We start from the raw sequence: 23,976 nt of genomic DNA, 5'->3' as shown, positions 1-23,976 counted from the left end.
CATCTGCTACTCCCCAAGGAAAGCTGCTTTGTAAGTGCACACAGGCCTTGGATAAGGACCATCTCTTCCTTTTTGGAGCACTTTCTTATACCTAGAACACAGCATTCTGGTGTAGGAGATCTAGATTCTTGGGGTTTTTTTTTAATGTTTATTTTTGAGAGAGAGAGTGAGAGTGAGTGGAGGAGAGGCAGAGAGAGAGGGAGACCCAGAATCTGAAACAGGCTCCAGGTTCAGAGCTGTCAGCACAGAGCCCGACGCGGGGCTCAAACCCACGGACCACAAGATCATGACCTGAGCGGAGTCCCAACCGACTGAGCCACCCAGGCACCCCCTGGAGATCTAGATTCTTGTCCAAGCTTCCACCTTGAGTCACTCACCCCCTCACCCCCACCTTTGGGCCTCGACTTCCTTACTTGTAAAGTGAGGAAGTGCTATGCCTTCTGTGGTTTCTTTTAGCAGTGCTAGTTTATGATTGTCTGTTTGCCTCTTGGCCCAAAATATCTGGTGGGACTAACATACTGGGAGCAACTTGAGGGCAGAGTCTGTATCTCTGTTCATCCCCAAAGCTTAACTCTATACTTTTGACATATTAGATGCTCAAAAATATTTGCTAACAATAATTAGCATATTCAGTACTTGCTGTGTACCAGACACATTACACGTGATCCTTCCATATGGCCTTGTGCTGACCACCACCACACCTGTGAGGTTATAAAGCACCACACTAAGCACAAGAGCCATGGGATCAGATCGCCTATGACCACCTCCTGGTTCTACACTTCCTATCTATGCATCCCTACTCTCCGTGTATCCATTTCCTCATCTGTAAAGTGGGATTTAAATGGCAGTGCACACTGTAAGCACTCAGCAGATGTTATTAGGTAGACGTTATCATCTTGATTTTATGGATGAGTAAACTAAAGCTAGGAGAGGTTAAATAACTTTTCCAAGCCAGCATGGCCAATAAGTGACAGATCTAAGATTATAAGCAAGACCCAAAGCCCATGCTGAGTATAGGCTCCATGCTACACTAGTCGCCTCTGACTAACCCAACATAAGAACAAATGAATGAATGAAATTATTCATTGTTGGTGGCAGTGCTAATAGTTGGTACTTGACTTTTCCACGGGGACTATTCCATGAGGACATGAGTATTAGTATTCAGGATGTGCCTCCTCCTTACTCCCTGGAAACAACTAAGACAGAAGATGAAAACAATTTAACAAAACAAAACAAAAGTAAAGGGCCCTCTTCAGCACAGAGGCGAATACGGGTTTCTTCTAAAGCAGTGAGGACTTCGTGAGCATGTACTATGTGGCAGTGGTAGGACCAGGCATTGTGGGGACTGGAGATACCTCTGACCTTTAAAAGCCTGCAGTCTAGTTGGGGAAACAAACCCAAGCCTGGATTATAATTTGTTTCTAATGTTCATTTATTTTTGAGAGAGACAAAGACAGAATGCGAGTGGGTTATGGGCAGAGAGGGAGACACAGAATCTGAAGCAGGCTCCAGGCTCTGAGCTGTCAGCACAGAGCTGGATGCGGGGCTCAAACTCACTAGCCATGAGATCATGACCTGAGCTGAAGTCGGACGCTCAACTGACTGAGCCACCCAGGCACCCTGCAAAGTCTGGATTATAATGTTTATGCCCCAAAATGGGGTAATGCAGATTATTTGTGTTGAGTTCAGAAAGGGAACACACAGCCCAGGCTTGAGAATTCCGGGAAGCCCTCCTGGAAGGCTTGAAGCACGAGCGACTTTCCTTGATGTTATCTTTGATTCCTTTCTATGTCCTGTGTTCAGTTGGTCAGTCACCAAGACATAACCATTCTTTCCAAACTGATTCATACCAGTCCCTTACTTTTCGGTTCCGTGGCCACTACCCCAGGTCAGTTTCTCATTACTTCATGTCTGGAGGTGCCCTAACAGTCAGCTAACCTGTCTCTTTGCCGCCAGCCTTTACCTTTTCAATCTGCATCATCCACCTCTTTGGGATTAGCCTTCATTCCAACTTCCCTTTAACCAGTATTTTTTGAGCATCTACTGGGCCAGGTACCACTCCTCTATGCACTAGGGATTTGGTGTTGAACCAGACACACAAGAAGATCCCTGCCCCCCAAGAACCTACATGCTAGTTTAAAAAAAAAAAACAACACAACTCCATTGGAGAACTGTTGCTGTCAAGATTAGAGTCCACCAGACCCACCCTATTTCCCCCTGCCTCCCCTCCCCACTACTTTCCAGGAGGACTTTTCAGCTGCACTCACTAACCCCCACACAGGCTGATTATTTCCAACTCAGGCTTTCTTCTCGCCCTTTCTCCTGGGCCTGCTTCTAACCCCACATACTGCCCCACCTCTTCTCTCACAGCACTACTCACCTCTCTCAGGTGAGCATCCACGTGTTGTTTTCCCCCCACCCACCTGACAAGACTGTAAGCTTCTGGAGGCCACAGTTCTGTTCTGGATTTGTCCGTTCTGATCTCCCTTAGCACCTGGCACAGTGCAGTGCAAATAATAGGGTTTTTTTTCTTCCTCCTCCTCTTCTTCCTTTTTAATTCCTAACAGTAAAAACTGACATCTATAAAGCACTTTACAAAGTGTTTTCATGTAGGGCGCCTGGGTGGCTCAGTCAGTTAAGCGTCCAACTTCGGCTCAGGTCATGATCAGGTTTGTGAGTTCGAGCCCCGTGTCATGCTCTGGGCTGACAGCTCAGAGCCTGGAGCCCGCTTCAGATTCTGTGTCTCTCTCTGTCTGCTCCTCCACTGCTTGCACTCTGTCTCTCGCATTGTCTCAAAAATAAACATTAAAAAAAAAGTTTTCATGTACATCTTCTATAAAATGCACACTATCATTGTATCAATTATCAGTCAACATCAAATGGGTTACTAGGTCAAAAGAGAAAGGCATTCTAGGTGACGGAAATAACACCAACAGATGTACAAGGACAGGAATGGTCCCAGCCTGAGCAGAAGGCAGTATGGGAAGCAGCCTTGCTGGAGAGAAAAGAACAAACACATAGGAAACTTGGAAAATGAAGGGTCAAGGTAACAAAAACCAAACAAAAACAAATCACACGGCACTAGCATGGTAAGTGGTTCAGAGTATTTATTTCTAGTCTTTTTAGAAACATTTTTTTTCTTTTGCAAAGCTGTAGGAAGTGTCCATATAATTTTGTGTCCTACTTTTTGTCACTTAACATTCTGAGCACTGCTCCCTGATTTGACATCGTCTTCGTAAAGGCCATTTGTAGTGAATGTATAATGTTCCAGGGTAGCTGTGTCCTCACATCCTTAATCTGTCTCTGCTGTTGGACGTGTCGTTTCCCGTTTAACACTGTTACAAGAAGCACCGCAACACAACTCTTGTGCAGAGAGAAGAAATAGAATGAGTCGTCTTTAGTGATACCCCAAAGTACCCTATGAACACTCACCTGAGCTTCTGGTCACCTGAGCCGGAAAGGACTGATCCTTTATTGCTTAAGCCAGTTGAACTTGCAACCCGTATTGTCATTCCATCCACCATGCTGGTCTAGCTCACTGCTGTCACCAACCCGAATCCCCGGTCCAAGTCTCCGTGCCTTACACACAGTAGGAGCTTAATAAATACACATATGGGGGCATCTGGGTGGTTCAAACAACCAACTCTTGATTTCAGTTCAGGTCATTGTGAATTCAAGTCCTAGGCCTGACAGCGCAGAGCCTGCTTGAGATTCTCTCTCTCTCCCTCTCACTCTCCCCCTCCCCTGCTCTCTCTCTCAAAATAAATAAACAAGCATTTAAAAATACATACATACAAGGGCGCCTGGGTGGCTCAGTCGGTTAAGCAACCAACTTCAGCTCAGGTCACCATCTCACGGTTCGTGAGTTCAAGCCCTGCATCGGGCTCTTTGCTGTCAGTGCAGAGCCTGCTTCAGATACTCTGTCTCCCTCCCTCTCCTCCCCTCCCCTGCCCACGTTCTCTTTCTCAAAAATAAAAATTTTTGGGGGGTGCCTGGGTGGCTTGGCCTGGGTGGTTGAGTGACCAACTTCGGCTCAGGTCATGGTCTCATGGTTTGTGGGTTCGGGCTCTGCCTCGGGCTCTGTGCTGACAGCTCAGAGCCTGGAGCCTGCTTCAGATTCTGTGTCTTCCTTTCTCTCTGCCCCTCCCTCTGCTTGCAATCTGCCTCTCTCTCAAAAATAAATAAACATCAACAAATAAATAACATTTTAAGTTTTACATTTTTGTGAATTTCTTCATGACCTCTAGTACTAAAATTCTAAATTGATCTCTCAGAGTTGATAAATTTTTTTCTAGTTTTGTTTTTTTTAATTTACATCCAAATTAGCATATAGTGCAACAATGATTTCAGGAGTAGATTCCTTAGTGCCCCTTACCCATTTAGCCCATCCCCCCTCCTACACCCCTTCCAGTGACCCTCTGTTTGTTCTCCATATTTATGAGTCTCTTATGTTTTGTCCCCCTCCCTGTTTTTATATCCTTTTTGTTTCCCTTCCCTTATGTTCATCTGTTTCATCTTTTCAAGTCTTCATATGAGTGAAGTCATATATTTGTCTTTCTCTAATTTCGCTTAGCATAATACCCTTCAGTTCTATCCATGTAGTTGCAAATGGCTGTAGTTTTTCTGAAGTCAACTTATGATTTTTAATTCACTTGGAATTTAATTTGGGTGTACTGTTTAAGGATAGAATCCTTCCACCCCAAATTTTAACCAGCCGTTCAAATGCCTTTCTGCCCATAGTCCTTTTTTTTGGGGTGGGGGGTGGGGGGAGAGGGGAGAGTGGCAGAGGGAGAGAAAGAGAGAGAGAGAATCTTAAATTTTTTAAAAGATGTTTATTTGTCTTTGAGAGATAAAGACAGAGTGTGAGCGTGGGAGGGGCAGAGAGAGAGGGAGACACAGAATCTGAAGCAGGCTCCAGGCTCCGAGCTGTCAGCACAGAGCCCGACCCGGGGCTCAAACTCACGAACCATGACATCATGACCTGAGCCGAAGTCAGATGCTCAACTGACTAAGCCACCCAGGTGCCCCGAGAGTGAGAGAGAGAATCTTAAGCTCCACAGTCAGTGTGGAGCCCAACACAGGGCTCAATCCCATGACCCTGGGATTATGACCTGAGCCGAAATCAAGAGTGGGGAGGCTCAATCAACTGAGACACCCAGGCACCCCTCCCCATTGTCCTTTTTTTTAAAAAATTTTTTTTAATGTTTATTTATTTTTGAGAGAGACAGAGACAAATGCGAGTGGGTTAGGGGCAGAGAGGGAGACACAGGATCCAAAGCAGGATCCAGGCTCTGAGCTGTCAGCACAGAGCCCGACGCGGGGCCTGAACTCACAAGCTGTGAGATCATGACCTGAGCCAAGGATGCTCAACTGACTGAGCCACCCAGGTGCTCCCCCCCCCCCCCACATTGTCCTTTTTAAATGCTGAATAAAATTGGGTCTGTTTTCACCTAGCCAGTCTGCTAAATTGATGTACAAGCTGTATCATGATTTACTGTCTGCCAAGGCTAATCCTCCTCCCAATCAAGCACTGTCTTCAATGTTTTCTTTACTATCTCCCCTGTTTACTCTTCCAGATAAATTTTAAAATAATTATATCCGATTCTAAAAGGACTGTATTGGGATTTTCACTGTAATTACACAAAGCCCAAAATTAAATTAAGAAAGAATTGACATCTTTACAGTTTTACTTTTGCCATCTGGGGAGGTTTTTCTTCATTGACTTTTCCTGTATTTCTCCACAAAATTTGGTCATTGTCCTCACGTCGATCATTGACATTTCCAAATAAGGTGATTCCTAGGTATATTGTATTTCAGGGTGTTTTCCAAACAGGCTATTACCAGTGTCTGCGGGGAAACTTGCCGACTGGACCTAATCTCTCCTTGTCAATGCATTCTTTCTGTTCCTTGGCTGTCTCCCCCCAAAGCCACCCACAGATTTGAGCTCTGCCCTTTGGGGCCAGATGGAGAACTGCCCCTCCTCCCATGGAACACATGTTCATCTCTGGAGACTGTCCTGTTTCCCATCAGCCTTTTTTTTTTTTTTTTTTTTTGGTCCTGCTGAATAACCCCAGCTGGTAGGATGAAACTAGTATTGGGGAAAGATTCCAATGATGGTGGTAAGGAGGATGGGCTTGGGGTAGATTAGACTATAAGGTAGGGGAGCAGCAGGCACTGGCTTCTGCAGCAATCCAGACTTCAAGACTGGCTGAGACAAGGTTGTGGACACAGAAGGGGAAAGTCTGAGGGATTTTTCACATGAGGAAACATCAGGACGTGTTGGCCACTGGACACAAGAGACAAATGGAAAGAAGGGTCAAGATGGCTTTAAAGTCTCTAGCCTGAATCACTGAAGAGAGGGACTCTCTTTACAAAGAGAAAGTGAATAGGGGAGAGATTTTGGAAGGGAGTCTATTTCTGTCCTCCTGACCCTGGGATTACAATATATCCAAGGAAAGAGGTCTGTCCTATATACCAGTTGTGAGGTGTGTGTATATATGTGTATATATACACACACACATATATATACATACACACACACACATACTCACAGTTCCTGGCACAGAGCTCCTAAAACGCTTATAATGTCCTAAGTGATAAGAGCATCTGAACATTTCTTGTTCTAAAATTTGTCTTGGGCCCTGATTCCTAATGCAGAGCTCCTGAAACCTTTGTGAATTCCTAAGTGATGAGAGCATCAGGAACATCTTTGGTCCTAGTGAGGCAACTCTGGGCAGGCCCCTGGATAAGGCGAGAGCCTGGAAATGGAGTTAAGAATTGATCGTGCCTATGTGGGAAAGCCTCCGTGAAATCTCACCAGCATGGGGTCCCACGAGCTCCCAGGCTGGCAAACGCATGTACACCCGGAGGGTGACGCACCCCAGCTCCATGGGGACAGACGCTTCTGCAGTCAGGACCTTCCCAGACCTCACCCTAGGTATCTCTTCATCATCTGCATCCTTTATCATGTCCTGTAATCAACTGGTAAACTTAAATGTTTCCGAGTTCTGTGATCCACTCTAGCAAATTAATCAAAGCCAAGGAAAGGGTTGTGGGAACCTCCAATTTGTATCCAAGTCAGACAGAAGTAGTGGGAGCCTGGGGGCCTCCTACTTGTGATTGGCATCTGAAGTTGGGGACAGGCTTGTGGACGGAGCTTTTACCCTGAGGGATCTGACGCTATCTCCAGGTAGGTGGTGTCAGAAGGGAGTTAAATTGTAGGACACCCAGCTGGTGTCCTCAGTGGCTTGGTGTGGGGAAAATCTCACACTTTTGGTGACCAGTAGCATCAGAAGTGACGTGTCCTGTGTGAGCAGTAGAGTAGAAAGACAGATGGAAAACTGAGTTGTTTCTAAACAGCAGTGTTTTTCAAATTTGTCCCCCCACAACAGTATGTTTTACGTAGGCCAACTCACACAAACAGAGAGAGACACAGCACCCAGAATACCAATGACAGGAAGGAAAGGCCTAGGCATGTAAGCAGCACTGAACGGGTAGATAAGTGATGAGCATTGGTTTTTCACCCCTCCGCTGGCTGAGATCCTGTGGTCTATGATTTGGCAACCAACCCCTTGTCAGGAAATTAATTATCCTGTCACCATCTAGCCTCAGTCCCATGTCCCAGAAGGCTCCAGGAAAAGACAGATTCCAGTAGAAAGGCCACACACATTTTAGAGTTCAAAAAAGGTCTCACCACCAACCTGCAGAGCGCGTGGAGCTAGAAATGACTCACCTGTAAAAAAACATCTCCTTTGTCCTTAGCCTGGAGGAAGAGGGTCTAGAGAATATTTAGGTCTCCAACTTTCAGTTTCAAGGCCATGGTGCTTAGAACTGGGGCAGGGAAGCTAGGACACAATTTCTCCTTATAAAGCCAGAATGCTAAATCAAAGCATGGAAAAGAGGCCAAGGGCTCTGGGCTAACATCTGCTGTTGGGTCAGAGCCTGAACAAGCTCAGACCCAAGCCCCGGCACGTGTGGCTCTGAGGGATGAGGGAGCCCAGGGGACTAGTAGAGGCCCCATACAAAACAGCAATACATACTGAAGAGTTCACTGAAGAGGAAAAGCTGTTTTGGAACCCCAAGGGACATTGCCCTCCTCAGTCAAATTAAGTTGCTTTAAGCCATATCATAGCAGAGCATCTTTCCAAGGTAAATCTTAGAACATTTCGTAAAGATTCAATTTTTTAAAAATGTTTATTATTTATTCTTGAGAGAGAGAATGAGAGATGGAGTGCAAGCAGGGGAGGGGGAGAGAGAGAGGGAGACACAGAATCCGAAGCAGGCTCCAGGCTCTGAGCTGTCTGTCAGCACAGAGCCCGACACGTGGCTCGAACTCAAGAACTACGAGATCATGACCTGAGCTGAAGTCAGACGCTCAACCGACCGAGCCACCCAGGCGCCCCAAAAGATTTAAAAGATTAAATAGAGATGAAAATGTGCCAATCAACTTTGCGCTTTAGAAATTTAGTTTTAGGGGTGCGTGGGTGGCTCATCAGTTAAGTGTCCAACTCTTGATTTCGGCTCAGGTCAGTGGTCTCAAAGTTTGTGAATTTGAGCCCCCCATTGGGCTCTGCTCTGACATCATGGAGCCTGCTCAGGATTCTGTCTCCCTCCTTCTCCAAGTAAACTTAAAAAATAAACTTCATGAAAAAAAAAAAAAGAAATTCAGTTATTAAAGTTGCCGTGGGCAGGGGGATGGGGGAAATACGTGATGGGGATTAAGGAGGGCACTTGTTCTGATGAGTACTGGGTGATGTATGGAAGTGTTGAATCACTGTATTGTATGCTGAAACTATTATATTGTATGTTAACTGGAATTTCAATAAAACTATAACTAACTAAATATTTAAAGAGTTGCCATGCACCTCATGGTTGAAATACCATGTCCCTCTCAGACTTTTCTGTTTGCATCAGGGGGCACATGAAGAGACGCAGGAACAGTGGCCCTTTTCGGGAGGCAAGGAGTGCTCCTACGACCTTCCTTTCTCACGTTGGGGCCGACGCGGTAGGTCTGCAGGGAGCTGGCTGCCGCTGGCTGCGTGTCCAGGCGGCTCTTAGCACCCAGCTCAAAGAAACAGGCCTTCGTGGCAAAGGTCCCGGGCAGGCAGACTCCATCTTCCCTCCACAAAACATTCAAGCAGCACAGAGCTGCCTTACAAGTGACATAACAGGCAGAAATCAGGAGCAGCTTGTTCACCACGCCCTTCTTCAGGCTCCAGTCCCTGCTCTCCACTGAAAAGGTCGCCAAGATAGAAATGACATTTCCCTCCACTACTTCCTCTTCCCATAGACCCTCCTTAGTCTTTGGAACAAGCCCCTGCTCCTTTCAGAGATGATACCACTAGACCGTGGCAAATACACAGCAGGGGCATGTTTCTGCCCTGGTTCTAGTCTCCAGACCACTTCATTATCTCCAACCCAAGTCTCCACTCATCCCACCAAGCCTTCGAGGCCTGGGTTGAGAGCCTCCCTTTCCTGTATGGCAGTACACTCACTCCTGCCTTCCAGCCTTGCGAGTCTTGGCGCCATAAGCAGCCCCACCCTGCTTCTACCCTCTTCATATTCTGTGAACAAGCACAGTCTAGCTATACCCATGCCAAGCAAGGCTGCCAAAGATAGACGAGAGCCCTGGGCTGCCAGAAAACAAACCCAGGTCTGGAATGGAAGGCTTCCAACGCATTCTGAAACCTGGAGTGTGAATTAGCTGACGAGCAGAAAGGGGAAGGACAGTCCGAAGAAAAAAAATTTCCATTCTTTCCATTGAAGGAGAAAGGAAAGCTAGAAGGAAGTGGCCAGGGATAAAGGGGGCTGTATTTCCAGTTTTTTTGGTCTAGAAAAGATTCATGTAAATTTAGCTATGCCCCGGGGCGGAAGGGGGGGTTGTACATTCAACAGCATTCTTAGCATAAAGGAAAAAAAAAAAAGATCATCGCACTAATTGAATGAGAGAGAGCCCAGAGCAAGCCAGAAACGAGACCCTTGAACAGCTGCAGTCAGCATTTCCAGAGTGCCTGCTATTTCTGCAAAGGACCTAGAGTTGCTCCCATTTCCTCCAGTGCTGGTTGGTGAATCTCTAAGTAATGACAGGGCCTCTGCCGTAACCACTTCTTCTCCAGTCAAGGAGGAAACACACTGGCCAAGCTTAGGGGGTCCCACCAGGCCACCACCCCAGATAGGGTCGAAGTTAGGGGCCACCTCCAATAATGAAGACCCAGACCATGAAACAGAGCTGCTTAAGGGGGACATTCTAACTCCTCTGAATGCCACAAAGTCCTTCAGTGTTTGGATTGTCTGCACCACACCTTCCAGATGTGACAGCGGGGTGCCCATCTTTCACAGACACTAAAACCATCCTCTCTTTCTCCCAGAAAAGTGCTGGGGGGGGGGGGCGGGGAACAGACCAGCAGCTCAAAGAGACACATTAACATATTTTATTCAATTAGCCATACAAAGAATATGCCACAGGAAAAAAAAACATCAGAACTGGAAGGGCCCATGGAGTCCATCTGATCTGAGCCCCCCTGGTTTTACAAATGAGAAAAGTGAACGCATAACACCTGGACAGCGCTGGTACGCCAGCCCAGTCCTGATACACAGAAACACACACAAGTTCAGCCTTCTGGCTTTGAGCCAGCTAGAACCACAAGACTTGATCCATGTTTATCTTTAATGTTTCTGTGCCCTATAGTACCACATCCTGATACTTATCTCCTTCTTGAGGCTGCAGGAAGAGCCTTAAAATTTGGTGAGGGTCAGGGTCATTCAGAGCCAGGAAAACTGACCAATTGTGGAGCAGAGGGTGCAGAGCATTTAGGGGAAGAATTTAATCCCTCCCCCAAAGAGTTCCGATCACCCTTTCTCCCAAAAGGCATACGCTAAGACTCCAACGCCTCAGGGCAAATTTGCTTGCCTTTCTGAGGTTCAGATCATGTTTCCAGGAAGAAGGGAAAGAAGCAGGTAGAAGAAAAAGAGGAAAAGATTTATTCTGAAATTAACAAGTCCAGCGGGAACACATTTTTCCCCAGCGTGGAACAAATCCAAACACCGCAAGAGAAGGCTGTAAAACTCTGGTATTAAATCAATTGTGAGATGTAAAGGAAAAACACCAATAACTTAGCAAAATAAATACAATGAGAGCTTCGCTGAGATTGATGTAACCCAGTGAAAACAGTTTTTAGGCTCCTGAGTCAAGAAGACTGAGGTCTACCTGGCACTGCGTCTTAGGGGAAAACCCTAAGACATGCTGGGACCCTTCCCAGCAGACAGAAGTCACTTGCAACTATCTGTGGCCCTACAGAATCTTTACACTAAAAGTTATTCCCGGAATGTACATTTCCTTCTCCCAGGAAGACAAGGCTGGCCAAAGCTGAGGCTCACTGACTCTGCTCAGGCCTTGACAGGTCACCCGTGTCTATCTGTAGGAGGCCCGGGTCAGCAGTGGAACAAGTAGAAAAACAAACAATGTGTTGCTAACAATGGATCTGTGTTTGCAGAGGGAACTTCATTCCCCCAGGACACCCTCCAATCGCTGTGGACATCTGTGCCTCCAGCTTGTAGGGCTGAGGCAAATCTTGTCACCTCCCCTGACTCTGGGGCAGCTGAACTCCAGTCTACAAGAGAAGGGAGGTTCTGCTACAGAGAAATAATACTACAGGGATAAGGATACTGCCCTGGCCCTTGCCGGCAGGACAGCATCCTCCAAAAGGCTGCAGTGTCCCCAGGAGGTGCTTGTCCTCTGTCCACCCAGCATCCAGGGGTCAGGAGTTTAGAAACAGTGGGACACATGAACCCCAAGCCTCGAGTGCAGCCAGGGATCAGTCAGGAAGTCAAAGTTGGGGCTAACGGCCTACAGGGGTGGTGGGCTTCTCCGCAGGCAAGAGGCAGCAGCAACAGCGGCATCTGGCTCCTTCCGCTCATGTTTCCACCACTCGGATAAGAGGCATGGGCTTATTAGGGCTGGGGGGCTTGGATATCCTCACGCTGAAAGAAAGTGGGAAACGCTGAGTGCTTCATGTTGCCTGCCCTGCACACAGCCACCCCCCACATTCGCCTCTAGGGTTCCACACTCCAGTGTTGGCTGATCTCTTGGTTCTAATGCCTTGAACCACTGACCGTCAGCACCGTCTGAGAAAAGATGAGGAGAGCGGAAGTACTGCTTGGGGGCGGGGCAATAAGAAAACAAGGAGCAGTTACACAGCTGAGAGGTGGGGACAGCTGTGGTTCTGGTTTTTTTCAAAGTGTGCGATCTTTTCGTGAATCTCTTGGAAACAGAAGCCCTCTCCCTAGAAGTAATGTACTCATTATACACTCATGACTTTTACAAACAATTTCAGGGGGTCCATTCACATCTAGAGGCTGTTCATGGACCTCCTTGGGGTTGTGCTATCAGGCTCTCCGCCGATCTGGGTGGAGAATGGCTCTGGTGGAGAACAGGTAAAATTAGAGACCAAGAGCCTAAGATGGATTCACAAAAGCCTCTCCCTGGCCTCAGCACTGTCCTCACTTGCCTCACTTCCTCCCTGGGCCCCACTGCGTGCATGCCCACTCACCTGCCCAGGCTCTCCGTCTTGGCCCAGGTCTGGGTGCTGAAGTTGCCATGACTGACCTGTTTTTCTATCAGGTGTTCCATCCGGTCATGCATCTCTAAATTCTGTAATACGAGTTGTGCAGTCAGCGTTGGCCATTTTCTGGCTTGTCACGTGTGACATTTAACTAGATCATTATGCTCTCCCCACCTGTTTGTGCTACTGTGACAGCCACCCTGACCCTGCGTGCCACCACCAGCATGCCCTCTCCCCCCTTACCCCCCATTTTCACCACTCCGGATCGCCCTCATCCCGCTGTTCTTGATCCTACCTCCCTCCTTCAAGAACTGTGTGAAACACTGATCGTCCCCTGCTGTCCTTCCTATACATTTCCTGTATACCATTTCTTATAGCCACTTGAGATATTTACTTGCCTTTTGTTGACATGCATTTATATAAGATATTCTTGGGTCTTTGTTTTTTCACTATTGAAGTATAGTTGACACACAAGGCTACCTTAGTTTTAGGTGTAAAACACAGTAACTCCACAACTCTACCTGCTACATTATACTCATCATACAATGTTATTACAGTAACACTGACTATACTCCTTATACTATAAGGTCTTTTTTTTTTTTTTTTTTTTTAACATATTTTATCTCTAAATCTAGAGTGCGAATTCTGGAGATAAACAACCCAGGCTCCCGTTTTTTTTTTTTATATCTCCACTGCAAAGGACCTTCACACAGAGCCTGAAAAACAATCTTCAGGTAGTCTGCAGGCAGGAAGGGTTCTGAGGAAAGGCGGAAATTAGACTAAGAACTTATGAGCGGATCAAGACCATCACTTTAGGCATGGAGAAGACTCCTCCTACGGAAAGCCCCCTGCTTCACAGCCCAGCTCTACTGTCAGCTCCTTTGCTCAGCTCATGGCGCGGGGCTCACACCGTGATGACGCACCCCTCTGGAGTAGGGACAGCTCTTACCGGTGTGACTCCCTGAAGGTTCTCAGAAAACACTTGACTTGGCTGAACTGAACATCAACGGCCATCCCAGATACTCACTTCCGAGCAGGCAGCCAGACAGGACGAAGACCCCTCCAGAATCTCTCCCTCCCTAGGTACAGTCCTGTCTTCAAGAGCCTGTTCCCTTCCCAGGGCTGCTCAGGGCACACACCTCTGCTTCCAGGTAGGCGATTTTCTCCTTGAGCTCCTGGATGGTGCTGTCCTTTGACTGGACCACAGCTTTTGAATTCTGGAGCTGCAAAGATGTGGGGGACCATGGGGCTCATTTTGAAATGACTCAATACACACTCATCGAACTTCACCCTGCTACTGGGGAGCCAGCAGAGACATAAGGCAGTCTTTTGCACCTCTCCCATGACTTGCTTAGCTTGCTTTCTTTCTTTCTTTCTTTCTCTCTCTCTCTCTCTCTTTTTTTCTTTCTTAATGTTTATTTTATTTTTGAGAGAGAGAGAGCACAAGCAGGGGAGGGGCAGAGGAAGAGGGGAACAGAGAATTTGAAGCAGGCTTGGCACTGACAGCAGACAGCCAATGTGGGGCTCGAACTTGTGAACTGCAAGACCATGACCCGAGCTGAAGTCGGACACTTAACCAACTGAGCCACCTAGGCGCCACTTGCTTTTCTATAAAAGCCTCATTTCAGTCAATATTGAGCTCTTGATTATCCCAGGTGTGTGTGTGTGGTGGGGGGGGGGGGGGGGGGTTGTGGCGAGGAGAACACCACTCTGATGATCCCAAATCATAAATGGCTCAAAACCCATTCCATTTGATGTTGGGGAATACAAATTACTTATTCATTCAAGAAATATTTGGGGGCGCCTGGGTGACTCAGTCGGTTGAGCCTCTAACTCTGGATTTTAGCTCAGGTCTTGATCTCAGGGCCGTGAGTTCAAGCCCTGTGTTGGGCTCTGCGCTGGGCATGAAGCCTACTTAAAAAAAAAAACAATTGTCGAGGCCTTACTGTGTGACAGGCTCTGTCCTAGACACTGGGAAGGAGTAATGAACTAACCAGAAAAATCCTGGCCCTAATGGAGCAGACATGCAGCAAATTCATCCTCCCAGTTAGGGGGTTTTAAGTTCTCAAAACAATTCCACAAAATGGCACATCTTTTTTTTTTTTTAATTATAATTTTTTTTTTAATGTTTATTTATTTTTGAGAGTGACAGAGACAGAATGTGAGTAGGTTGGGGCAGAGAGAGGGAGGCACAGAATCTGAAGCAGGCTGCAAGCTGTCAGCACAGAGCCTGACGTGGAGCTCGAGTGCACGAGCTGTGAGATCATGACCTGAGCCGAAGTCGGATGCTCAGCAGAATGAGCCACCCAGGCGCCCCGCAAAATGGCACATCCTGACTGTGCTACCCTAAAGCTCAGGTAGGGGAAGGCAGAAAATCTGCCATGAGGTACAAAGGTTGATAATCCACACACAGATAAGTGAGTATATTGTGACTTAATTATTCATTTACCAGCACTCTTCAAGGTGTACGAGTGACAAGCCTCTTCCTTTTTTCCCCATTGGAAAGCAGAAGGCAAATGACCAAAATCAAAGGGGAAAGATGGGAGAAAAGCGAATCCCAATCATTCAAACCTCGTAATTGGTAGCCGTAAATGTTTTATGGGACATATAGGAATATAAACCAGGCTCCCCAGGAGAATGAACAGCAAAAGTGTGGATGTGACAGGAAACCGGGGTTGAGTTCCATGTGGTGACCTCCCAAGGGGGCAGCTGAAGCCGCAGAAGACCAGACCCTGCTTACCTGCTCTATCATCTGCCGGACTTTCCGCTGCTGGCTCTTGAGCATATCATCTAAGTGGTGGATCTTCTCCCGCAGGCCAGCCACTTCCTTTTCCAGGTTAGCCACCCTGGGGATCAAGACCAGGAAGCTGAGGCAGAGGGAAAAGATGCTTTCTCTCTACCCAGGCACAGGGACAACCTCAGGCTTGGGGGCTTCCATGAACTGGGTTCCCTCTGCCCAACTCCCTGGTGCTCTGCCATGAGGACGAGGTGCAGGGACACCTTGGAAGGGCACAGCAGAGGCGCCACTAGAGATCAGCTAGGAAGCTCAGCAAGGAGAGGTTACACAGGAAAGCTCCAGATGGCACAACTAGAACCGACAGGTAGATGTCCAGGGAAGCAGTCCTTATGACAACACAGGATGGACTTGCTCAGCATGAAAGCTGCCGGAAAGTGGACTGCCTCAGGTGTGAGGAGCTCCTCATTCCTGGAAAGATTCAGGTGGGAGCTGTGTGTTCCTAAATCTCCTGATTCCCAGACATTGCTGTTTCCTCTGCCTCTTCTAAACTGGCCCAAGATCCCCAGAGGTCAGGCGACCGGGCAGGGTGTCTAGGAGTTCAGGCCTCTGAGGGTGGGGGTGGGGTACCATACAATCCGAGCCCCCTCACATCCTCCCTTCGCCTCAAACAATCTGAGCCACCCTCAGCTCTCCAGTACCCTATTTCTCAGGCTCTTTTTATTGAGAAAATCAGCCTTTATGATGCATAGCTATCGTTGCCATTCCCAAGCCTCTGTTTTGGATTATCTGGGTCTTTTTTGTTTTTCCTGCTGCTTCCTCTCAATTGCCTACCCACGAGCACCACTGAGAAAGACGGAGTGCTGAGTAATTTAAAACAATTCTATGAAATCGAGCCCAAAGGAGGCTACAATAAAACGTCTGCAATTTTCCATGCCCAGACTAGTAAACCTAGAGGTTATTCCTCCAGGTTAGAAGAGACTATGTCCCCCGCTGACTGAGGGGCCCAAGAAGGCAAGGATCATGTCTTAACAGACATGGAAGTCCTTGGAAGGCCTTCCAGGTGACGGCTGTTGAACTTAAAAAGATCCAACTTATACCATGGAGAATAGACCCCATATGCTGATGTTAACTTTGATTTATCATTTGAGATCTTATTTATTAATTGCCAGCAGCATGAAGAGTTTCCAAATTCTTAAATGTCCAGAATGACCCAAACTTTGCCCTGTAGGTTTCACTAGTCTGGGGCCTCTGATCCCCTGTGATCAGAGGGAATTTGTAAAACCCTCTAACTTGGAGTGGAAAGGATACCAGAGATCCCCTACATGCTGCTGCTGACAGGTGGGTCTCAGTTTGAGCTTCAAGTGACAGGACGTTCAGCATCTCTTCACGAGGCTGTTCATTGTATCTCTCAATGAAATGACGAGTGAGGAAGTTACTTGATTTTACCCTCAAATAATTTACCGTTGTTCTCCATTCTGGGGGGAGGGAACTGTGGAGCCATAACACCACATCTATACCCCGTGTGAAAAGCGGTGGAATAACGTGCCATGGCGAACAGCAGGTGTTTTACCAGCTTACTTGACCTTGGCTCTGACACCATGAAAGCATTTTCTTTAGTTCCTACTCCACAGAAAATGAACTCCCCAGAGATGGCAGCCTCCCAAACAGTATCTCCCTGGGTGGGGCCCCATCCGGAGCAGCCACATGGTGAGTCACGGCTGGAAGATCTGACATCAGCACTAGCTTCCTCCCCAGGTCTGGCCACCATGGGAGCTGCAGGCAGCATGGCCTGCCCTCCTCTCCCTGCACCCCAGCTTCACAGTGAACAAGGGCCCTTACTTTTCTCGTTCTGTTTGGCAGTCAGTGTTCTTGATCTGCAGTTCCTCCAAGGCCGTCTCCCCCTCCCTAACCTTCACCAGTAAGGCCTGATGCTCCTGGACGGGCCAAAGGGAAGAAAATCTAGGATGAGGACGCGAAAGCGGTTTCTGTGTTTGGGGTGAGAGGGGCCCGAGGGCTCGAGCTCAGTCCCTGCCGGGCCTGGACAGCTGCCAAAGAGCAGCAGGCCAAGCTGGTTTGATGGGGTGCCCTCCCCTGTCAGGGATAACCCTTCCCACCCTCAGCACACAGAAACTTCCCAGCCTCACCCAGCTACCCGGACGGAGAGCCCGGCCTTGCGTTATCAGGCCCACCTGCTGGCTCTGGCTGCTGGTCCCTGGGAAACCAGGCCCAGCGGCTCCTTCACAACAGTCTTCAAAAGCCCATAAAGGGCAGCTGTACAAGAACCCGAATGAAATGGAAACGGGTTCAGCTCTTGTTAGGGAGGGCTGAGCTGAGCTGAGAGGAAGACCTCTTGTTCCTTAAAGGCGAAAAGGTTCTCGAGGGTATTTGCTGAGGAAACCGTGAAGTGTGCTTTTCTGGAGCTGGTCAGAAAAGGAGACTGCAGCCATCTCAGCGAGTCCCGGGGCCCCCACTCCCCAGCACGGGAGTCAGGCCCTGAAGGTGAGACTCCCAGTCACCTCCTGCACGCCCAGCAAGCGCTTCTGGAGCTCTCCAGCCTCTGCCTCCTTCTGCTGCACTCTGTCCTCTGCTCTCTGAAGGGCCACTCGACTCTGTTCTGCTTCTCTCTGGCACTGGCTGAGTGTGACCTAAGACAGGACAGGGATGGGTGAAGGGGGCGGAGGACAACAAGCAAACATGGGTAAAACACCTCAGGAGAGACCCCGGGACCCTGGGCACAGTGAGAGGAGAAGGGAGGCAACTCTCTCTTTCCCATTCGAGATTCTAGGATGACTTGGGAAACTAGCAGGGTACCTCTGTTTCCAGGGCTCACCGGCACAGGACTGATTGAGCACTACTTTAGAGTCACACCTGGAACCCATAAGCACTTTCTGGATGGAGGACTTCTTCGACACCCCCACCAGTCCTCCAGTGCCACCCAAGCTTAACCCCGTGCCACGGCTTTCCTACAAATGCAAACACAAAGAATCTGGGGGCGCACATCTTACACTTCCTTCCTTCGGTGTCCCCACTCTTCCTCCCATCAAGCAATCCTGCAGCCTGCATATAAAGGACAATGTGGCACCTGGAAGGGCAACTAGTAAGCACCAGAGAGAACTGCTCTTTAGCACAGATGATAAGCCAGTTTGGGAGGGACAGAGGCAGAATTTGAGAAGGAAAGTAAAGGAAGAACTCGCCTCCCATCCTCCACATGCCAACTACAGGTCTTAGCTTAGACGCCCTTTCTTCCAGAAGCCTTCACACCCAGGCGAGGGGTCCTTCCCCTGTGTGCCTTTCTTTCTTGTAGCACTGAGTGGATTTGGCCCAGTCACTCATGTGCACCCCCCAGTGGGCCACTAGCAGGGAACTGGAGCACCATTCCACTTCCAGAGCTCAGCACAGCACCTGGCACACAGTCACTGCTCAATGACATTGTGAATGGAACTCATATCCATCTGTCCAACCCTCTCCTGTTGCAACTGAAAGCCAACCGATCTCCCCGAGGTACACAACTAGGGAATGATGGAGCCAGTGCTAGAACAGTGACCTCATCATCCATTTCAATTCCTCCCAGCTACCCCACACTGACTCCCTAGTCACTTAGTGAAAAGGAATCCCCATAACCTCTCAAAGAGGCAGCCCTGGGGAAACAGAACACTAAAGTAGGCAGTTTGTCCGACTCCTCCCAAAGTCAGAATCGGGGAAGAGACATGTGGTGGACGCATCCAAGCTGTACACCAGCCCTGTCCAGAGCAAACCCACTGCAAACCCTGACAGCAAGCCGCTAGTAGAGCAGAAAACCCACGCTTATGGGCACGTTGTATTCACAGTAAGTGGCAATCTTTCCCCCTGCTGATCCCTGGTTCAGAAAAGTAGACTGGAGAGTCAAGTTTACTAGCAAAGATGAGAAAATCCTCCAGATGTCCCATATTAGCCTGGAACAGGCCAGCCCTACAGGCAAGAACATGGAAACAAAACCTCTCCTATCTGTACACAACACTGCACCCAGGCTGATGTGCACTCAGAGCAGGGCATAGAGGGCCAGGCCCTGACCCTCACACTCTGCTGTAGGATCACACTCTCCTCTGCCACATCTGTCCCTGTTGCTCCAGTCAGCACTTCCCTGAAGGACCCTCTTAGTCATAAGATGGGGTGCCAACCTACCCTGGTGGTGGGAACAACCCAGGCAGGTGCTATGGACCAAGGGCAGCCCTTTCTAAGAAACTGTGGGCAGGGGGCTACAGCTGTCAGGACCTTCTAGCCTCAGGCTTTTACTCAAGACACTTCTTCATTCAAGCTTTGAAACCCAGAGCTAATAGACCCTTCCATGTATGGCCAAGACCAACAAGTACTTCACAAGGCCTCTCAATGTAGAAATTTCTTTCCAAAATCCACAGTCCGGTCAGCATTACAGCCTCAACATCCCCTTCCTCCTGTAGCGAATAGCTGGTCACCAAACTGATACATCATCAGCCAAATTACCCAAATTGTGGAATCTGAAATCGATGCAGCAAACTCCTTTACTGCACAGCCACTGTGTTCTGAGACCAAACTAATCTCAGTATTACACTAAGTCCCAACTATTTAGGATAGGAAAACTCACTAAATGGATCACTAAGAAAAATATAGGTTATCTTATATTTCTAAAACCCTTCAAAACAATAAATAGACTTACATATCTTACCTCACTCAATCCACACACCACACTTGTGAAGTATATTCCATGACCCTTTTTACAAAAGTTGGAACCGATACTTAGAGAGGTCAAATTAATGGCTCAAATAATTGATCATCTCTAAAGGCGAGTGATCATTCCCTGTGCTTTCTTCCTCCCCCTCAATATCTCTCTCAAAAATTCTCTTAGTCCCATGAAAGAGAAGTATTCCGGCTGGGCTTCCTCCTACCACCGGCTCCCGGCATACCTGGGCAGGGCATAATCCTATCATTACATATTTATGATACAGAAATACTTTACATGTGGATGAACAATAGCAGATAATAACAGAAGGTTAATCTTAGATAGAAGCCTAGTGTTTGCCCAGTGTACCTCATTTTATACTCAAAGAATTTTCTATAAAGTATGGAAGACCTCACACACTTTTATTTATTTTTTATTTATTATTATTATTTGTTTTTGAGAGACAGCACATGCAGGAGAGGGGCAAAGAGAGACAGCGCACCCAGGAGAGGGGCAAAGAGAGAGGGAGAGAGAGAGAGAGGGAGAGAGAGAGGGAGGGAGAGAGAGAGAGAGAGAGAACAGAGAGGCAAAGAGAGGCAAACAGAGGGGCAAAGAGAGAGGGAGAGGGGGAGACGGGGAGGGGGGGGGGGAGGGAGAGGGGGAGAGAGAGAGAGAGAGAGAGAGAGTGTGAGCGCATGCAGGAGAGGGGCAGAGAGAGAGGGAGAGAGAATCTTACACAGGCTCCATGCTCAGCACAGAGCCAGATGCGGGGCTCGATCTCACCACTGTAAGACTGTGACCTGAGCCAAAATCAAGAGTTGGATGCTTAATTGGTTGAGCCACCCAGGTGCCCCTTCTCACGCTTTCTGTAGTGGAGGACTTTCACTCTCTACAGACCTTGGTACTTTTTAAATCTTCTATCATAATAATTCAGTATTACTTTTGTAACAATAACTGAGATACTCATTCAAGATTGCAAAGTTCTTCAAAGTAAAGTCAAGACTTGACTTCAAGTCCTCTGACTCCATGGGCACAGATCTTTCTACAACCACAATGCTCCATCCACTCACCCAGTCCACACTTAAGAAGTGCCCACCACCTTACGCCAGGCATTATGCCAGACATGGGGATGCAGGGTAACCTTGACAGCAAAGTCCTTGCCTGCATGGTGCCCAGAGCCCAGTAATTCTTGTTGTGGTATTCAGAGAAACGACTGAGCTTCCTGCTATCCCGAACCAGCACCACCACCCAACTTCACCAGAGAACCAGTGCTGATCTTCAAACTATGGCCTAGCCTTGAACAGCAAAAACTCTAAGAGTCCAGGAATGGGAAAAGCAGACAGGAAAGTGCCCAGGCCTCAAAGCCCAGCCTTTCCAATTGATGGCACCTGGCCAAGAAGACATGAAGTCCATGCTAAGTCACTGGCATCTGTATCTGGCAGCCCAACCCTTGGGGCACTTTCTCCCCCAATCCCAAATCTCACCTCAAAAGCCACACGGTCTGACTGGTGCTGCCGCTCGGCCTCCTGCAGCTTGACAAGCAGGTCCCGCACGGTCTTCCTCAGGCTCTCGACATCTTCATTTATATAGGTGTCTGCCTACAGTCAGAACAGGGAAGAGAAGGTGAAGCCACTGTGTTTGTGTAGGAGAAGGTCCCCCACAACACATACTTGGGCCCTCCTGTTCAGACCACCCTCTCATATCACTCAAGGGGACAGCTAGTCTTAGGCACCCAGGAGCGATGAGTTAATCACACAAAAATGCTCTCTCTTCATATTTCAAGGAACTCAACTAGCCTCAAGTCATCTGAGGATTTTAGGACACACTCAATAATTTTTATGCATGTATCAACTCATTAATGGGTATCCTCAAATGTGTGCCCTGTTTCCGTGAGACCAGAGCTCTCTGAGAGCAGGGACCACGTTCCCCTTTAGACTAGAGCATCCCAAGGCAAGGACAGTGCCACACCCATCACGAGGGGCACTTCCCAAAGGCACATCTTTTGTCTTTGCATCTGGCTCAGGGTTATCTGGCTACAGGGTTACTGATGAATGAGCAAAAGCACCCAACGAGTCCAGGAATCTCATTCAATGTGGAAAAAGGTGTCTTCATTGAGGTTACTGTGAGTCTCTCCCCAGACACACCCAGTTGTGGGTTGGTGGTTAGCGCTGAGCTGGCATGTGGGGTCTTGCCCCCACCTCTGCCGCACAGGCACCAGACACTTCAGTTACCAGCTCCCAGCAAGTCTGACAGAAAAATCTCTCTCTGCCTCACATAGTGGGAAGCAGCAACACCTTTAAACCAGAGCACGGAGCTCGGAGCTCGGAGCTCGAAGCTGGGAGGACGGTGCCAGGGTCCCAGTAGCTGTGCTATCACTGAGTCCAGACCACGCCCTGCCTTACAGGCTGCCTCAAAACTACGATAATATCCGCTGGGCTTAGAGCTTGTGAGAAGACAGAGTTGAACAAACAGTACCAGGTGTTATTGTAACGTGGTGCCAGAAGCATATTTGCCAAATATGGTAATTCAGGAGAAGGGAAAAAAATCCAAACTGCACATCTAAAGTGAGTAGTTAGGATCATCACAACATGCCAAAACCTAGCCGTAAAGTTACCCAGTCACCTCCCCTCTATCTGTACCTAAGCTGCTGGGCAGGTGAGAACGATTTCAAAGGCTCCTGGAAGCATAACTACTACGTGTTTATTTCAGATGGCGTTCTTAAAAGACTATTTAATGACATGGAAAATTTTCAGTGTCGTATGAAGAGAAAAAAGGTAGTTATTAGAACTTGTAGAAGTTAGAAACACACTAGATTTAAGCATAGCAATGTGGATAGACCCCAGGAACATGGTGTTGGCTAAAAAGGGAAAAGATAAAATATAGCACAAATTCATTATGAAAATTGAAAACACACTTATAGGCATACTGAAATCACACACTGAATATATTAGAGTTGGGGAGGGGAGAGGCAAAAACAAAACAAACAGTAAATCCAGTGAGAGGCCTTTACTAGATCAGAGATGATAATGTACCCTGGATTTTAAGAGATTACTTTAAAAATATAAAATCTTTAAAAAAGCAAGAAAGAAAAATACACTGGAACATTGCTACTCAGGTTTGGCTAAATATTAGAATCACTTGAAGGGTTTTTTTTTTTCTTTAATTTTTAAGTACTCTCCATACTCAATGTGGGGCTCGAACTCACAACTCCGAGATCAAAAGTTACACGCCCTTACCCACTGAACCAGACAGGCACCCCCTGAAGAGATTTTTAAAGTCCTGCCGACCAGCCCACATCTCAGATCAATTAAATTACAGTCTCTAGGGGCGCCTGGGTGGCTCAGTTGGTTAAGCGTCCGACTTCAGCTCAGGTCACGATCTCACGCTCCGTCAGTTTGAGCCCCGCGTCAGGCTCTGGGCTGATGGCTCAGAGCCTGAGGCCTGCTTCCGGTTCTGTGTCTCCCTCTCTCTCTGCCCCTCCCCCGTTCATGCTCTGTCTCTCTCTGTCTCAAAATAAATAAATGTTAAAAAAAAAATTTTTTTTTTAAATTACAGTCTCTAGGTCTGGCACCAGGCTTGTCTCCTTTAAAACTCCCAAGGCTGGGGCACGTGGGTGACTCAGTCGGTTAAGGGTCCAATTTTGGCTGAGGTCATGATCTTGCAGTTTGTGAGTTGGAGTGAGCCCTATATTGGGCTCTCTGCTGTCAGCATGGGGCCAGCTCTGGATCCTCTGTCCCCGCCCTCCCAGCCCCTCCTCCACTCATTCATTCTCTCTCTCTCTCTCAAAATAAATAAACTTAATTAAATTTTTAAAAAGCTTCCAAACCTATTTCAATCGGTAGTGAAGGCTAAGGGCACTGCTCTAAAGGGATCCACCTACTTCAATCCATTCACAGTGGATCCTTTGAAGGAAAAAGATTGGAGAAGGAGGATTTGGGTTTGTATGTTTCTCCATTGTTTGAATTTTTACAGCAAATGATACTCTTCTATTTAGTAAGACAGAA

The 23,976-nt window shown here is 47.8% G+C and overlaps 1 protein-coding gene across 6 annotated transcripts in view; it reads right to left on the bottom strand.

The window, feature by feature from the left end:
- Positions 1–3,090: 3,090 nt before the first annotated feature.
- TUFT1 (tuftelin 1) overlaps positions 3,091–23,976 on the bottom strand; it is a 49,197-nt gene continuing 28,311 nt past the window's right edge. For 5 of the 6 annotated variants that reach the window (XM_042994120.1, XM_007088134.3, XM_007088135.3 and 2 more), the window contains 7 exons: positions 21,457–21,570; positions 17,814–17,942; positions 17,137–17,231; positions 15,301–15,406; positions 13,700–13,783; positions 12,549–12,649; positions 10,415–11,979 (listed from right to left, as the gene is read on the bottom strand). In XM_042994120.1, the coding sequence (XP_042850054.1) occupies positions 11,913–11,979; positions 12,549–12,649; positions 13,700–13,783; positions 15,301–15,406; positions 17,137–17,231; positions 17,814–17,942; positions 21,457–21,570 (696 nt within the window). In that variant the 3' untranslated portion in view covers positions 10,415–11,912. Of the gene's footprint in view, positions 3,364–10,414; positions 11,980–12,548; positions 12,650–13,699; positions 13,784–15,300; positions 15,407–17,136; positions 17,232–17,813; positions 17,943–21,456; positions 21,571–23,976 lie in introns of those variants that run through there. The other variant, XM_042994121.1, reaches the window with a different exon arrangement.

The sequence above is a fragment of the Panthera tigris genome, chromosome C1 (genome assembly GCF_018350195.1).
Source record: "Panthera tigris isolate Pti1 chromosome C1, P.tigris_Pti1_mat1.1, whole genome shotgun sequence".
Lineage (NCBI taxonomy): Eukaryota > Metazoa > Chordata > Mammalia > Carnivora > Felidae > Panthera > Panthera tigris.
This window is presented reverse-complemented; position numbering and strand designations above follow the sequence as displayed.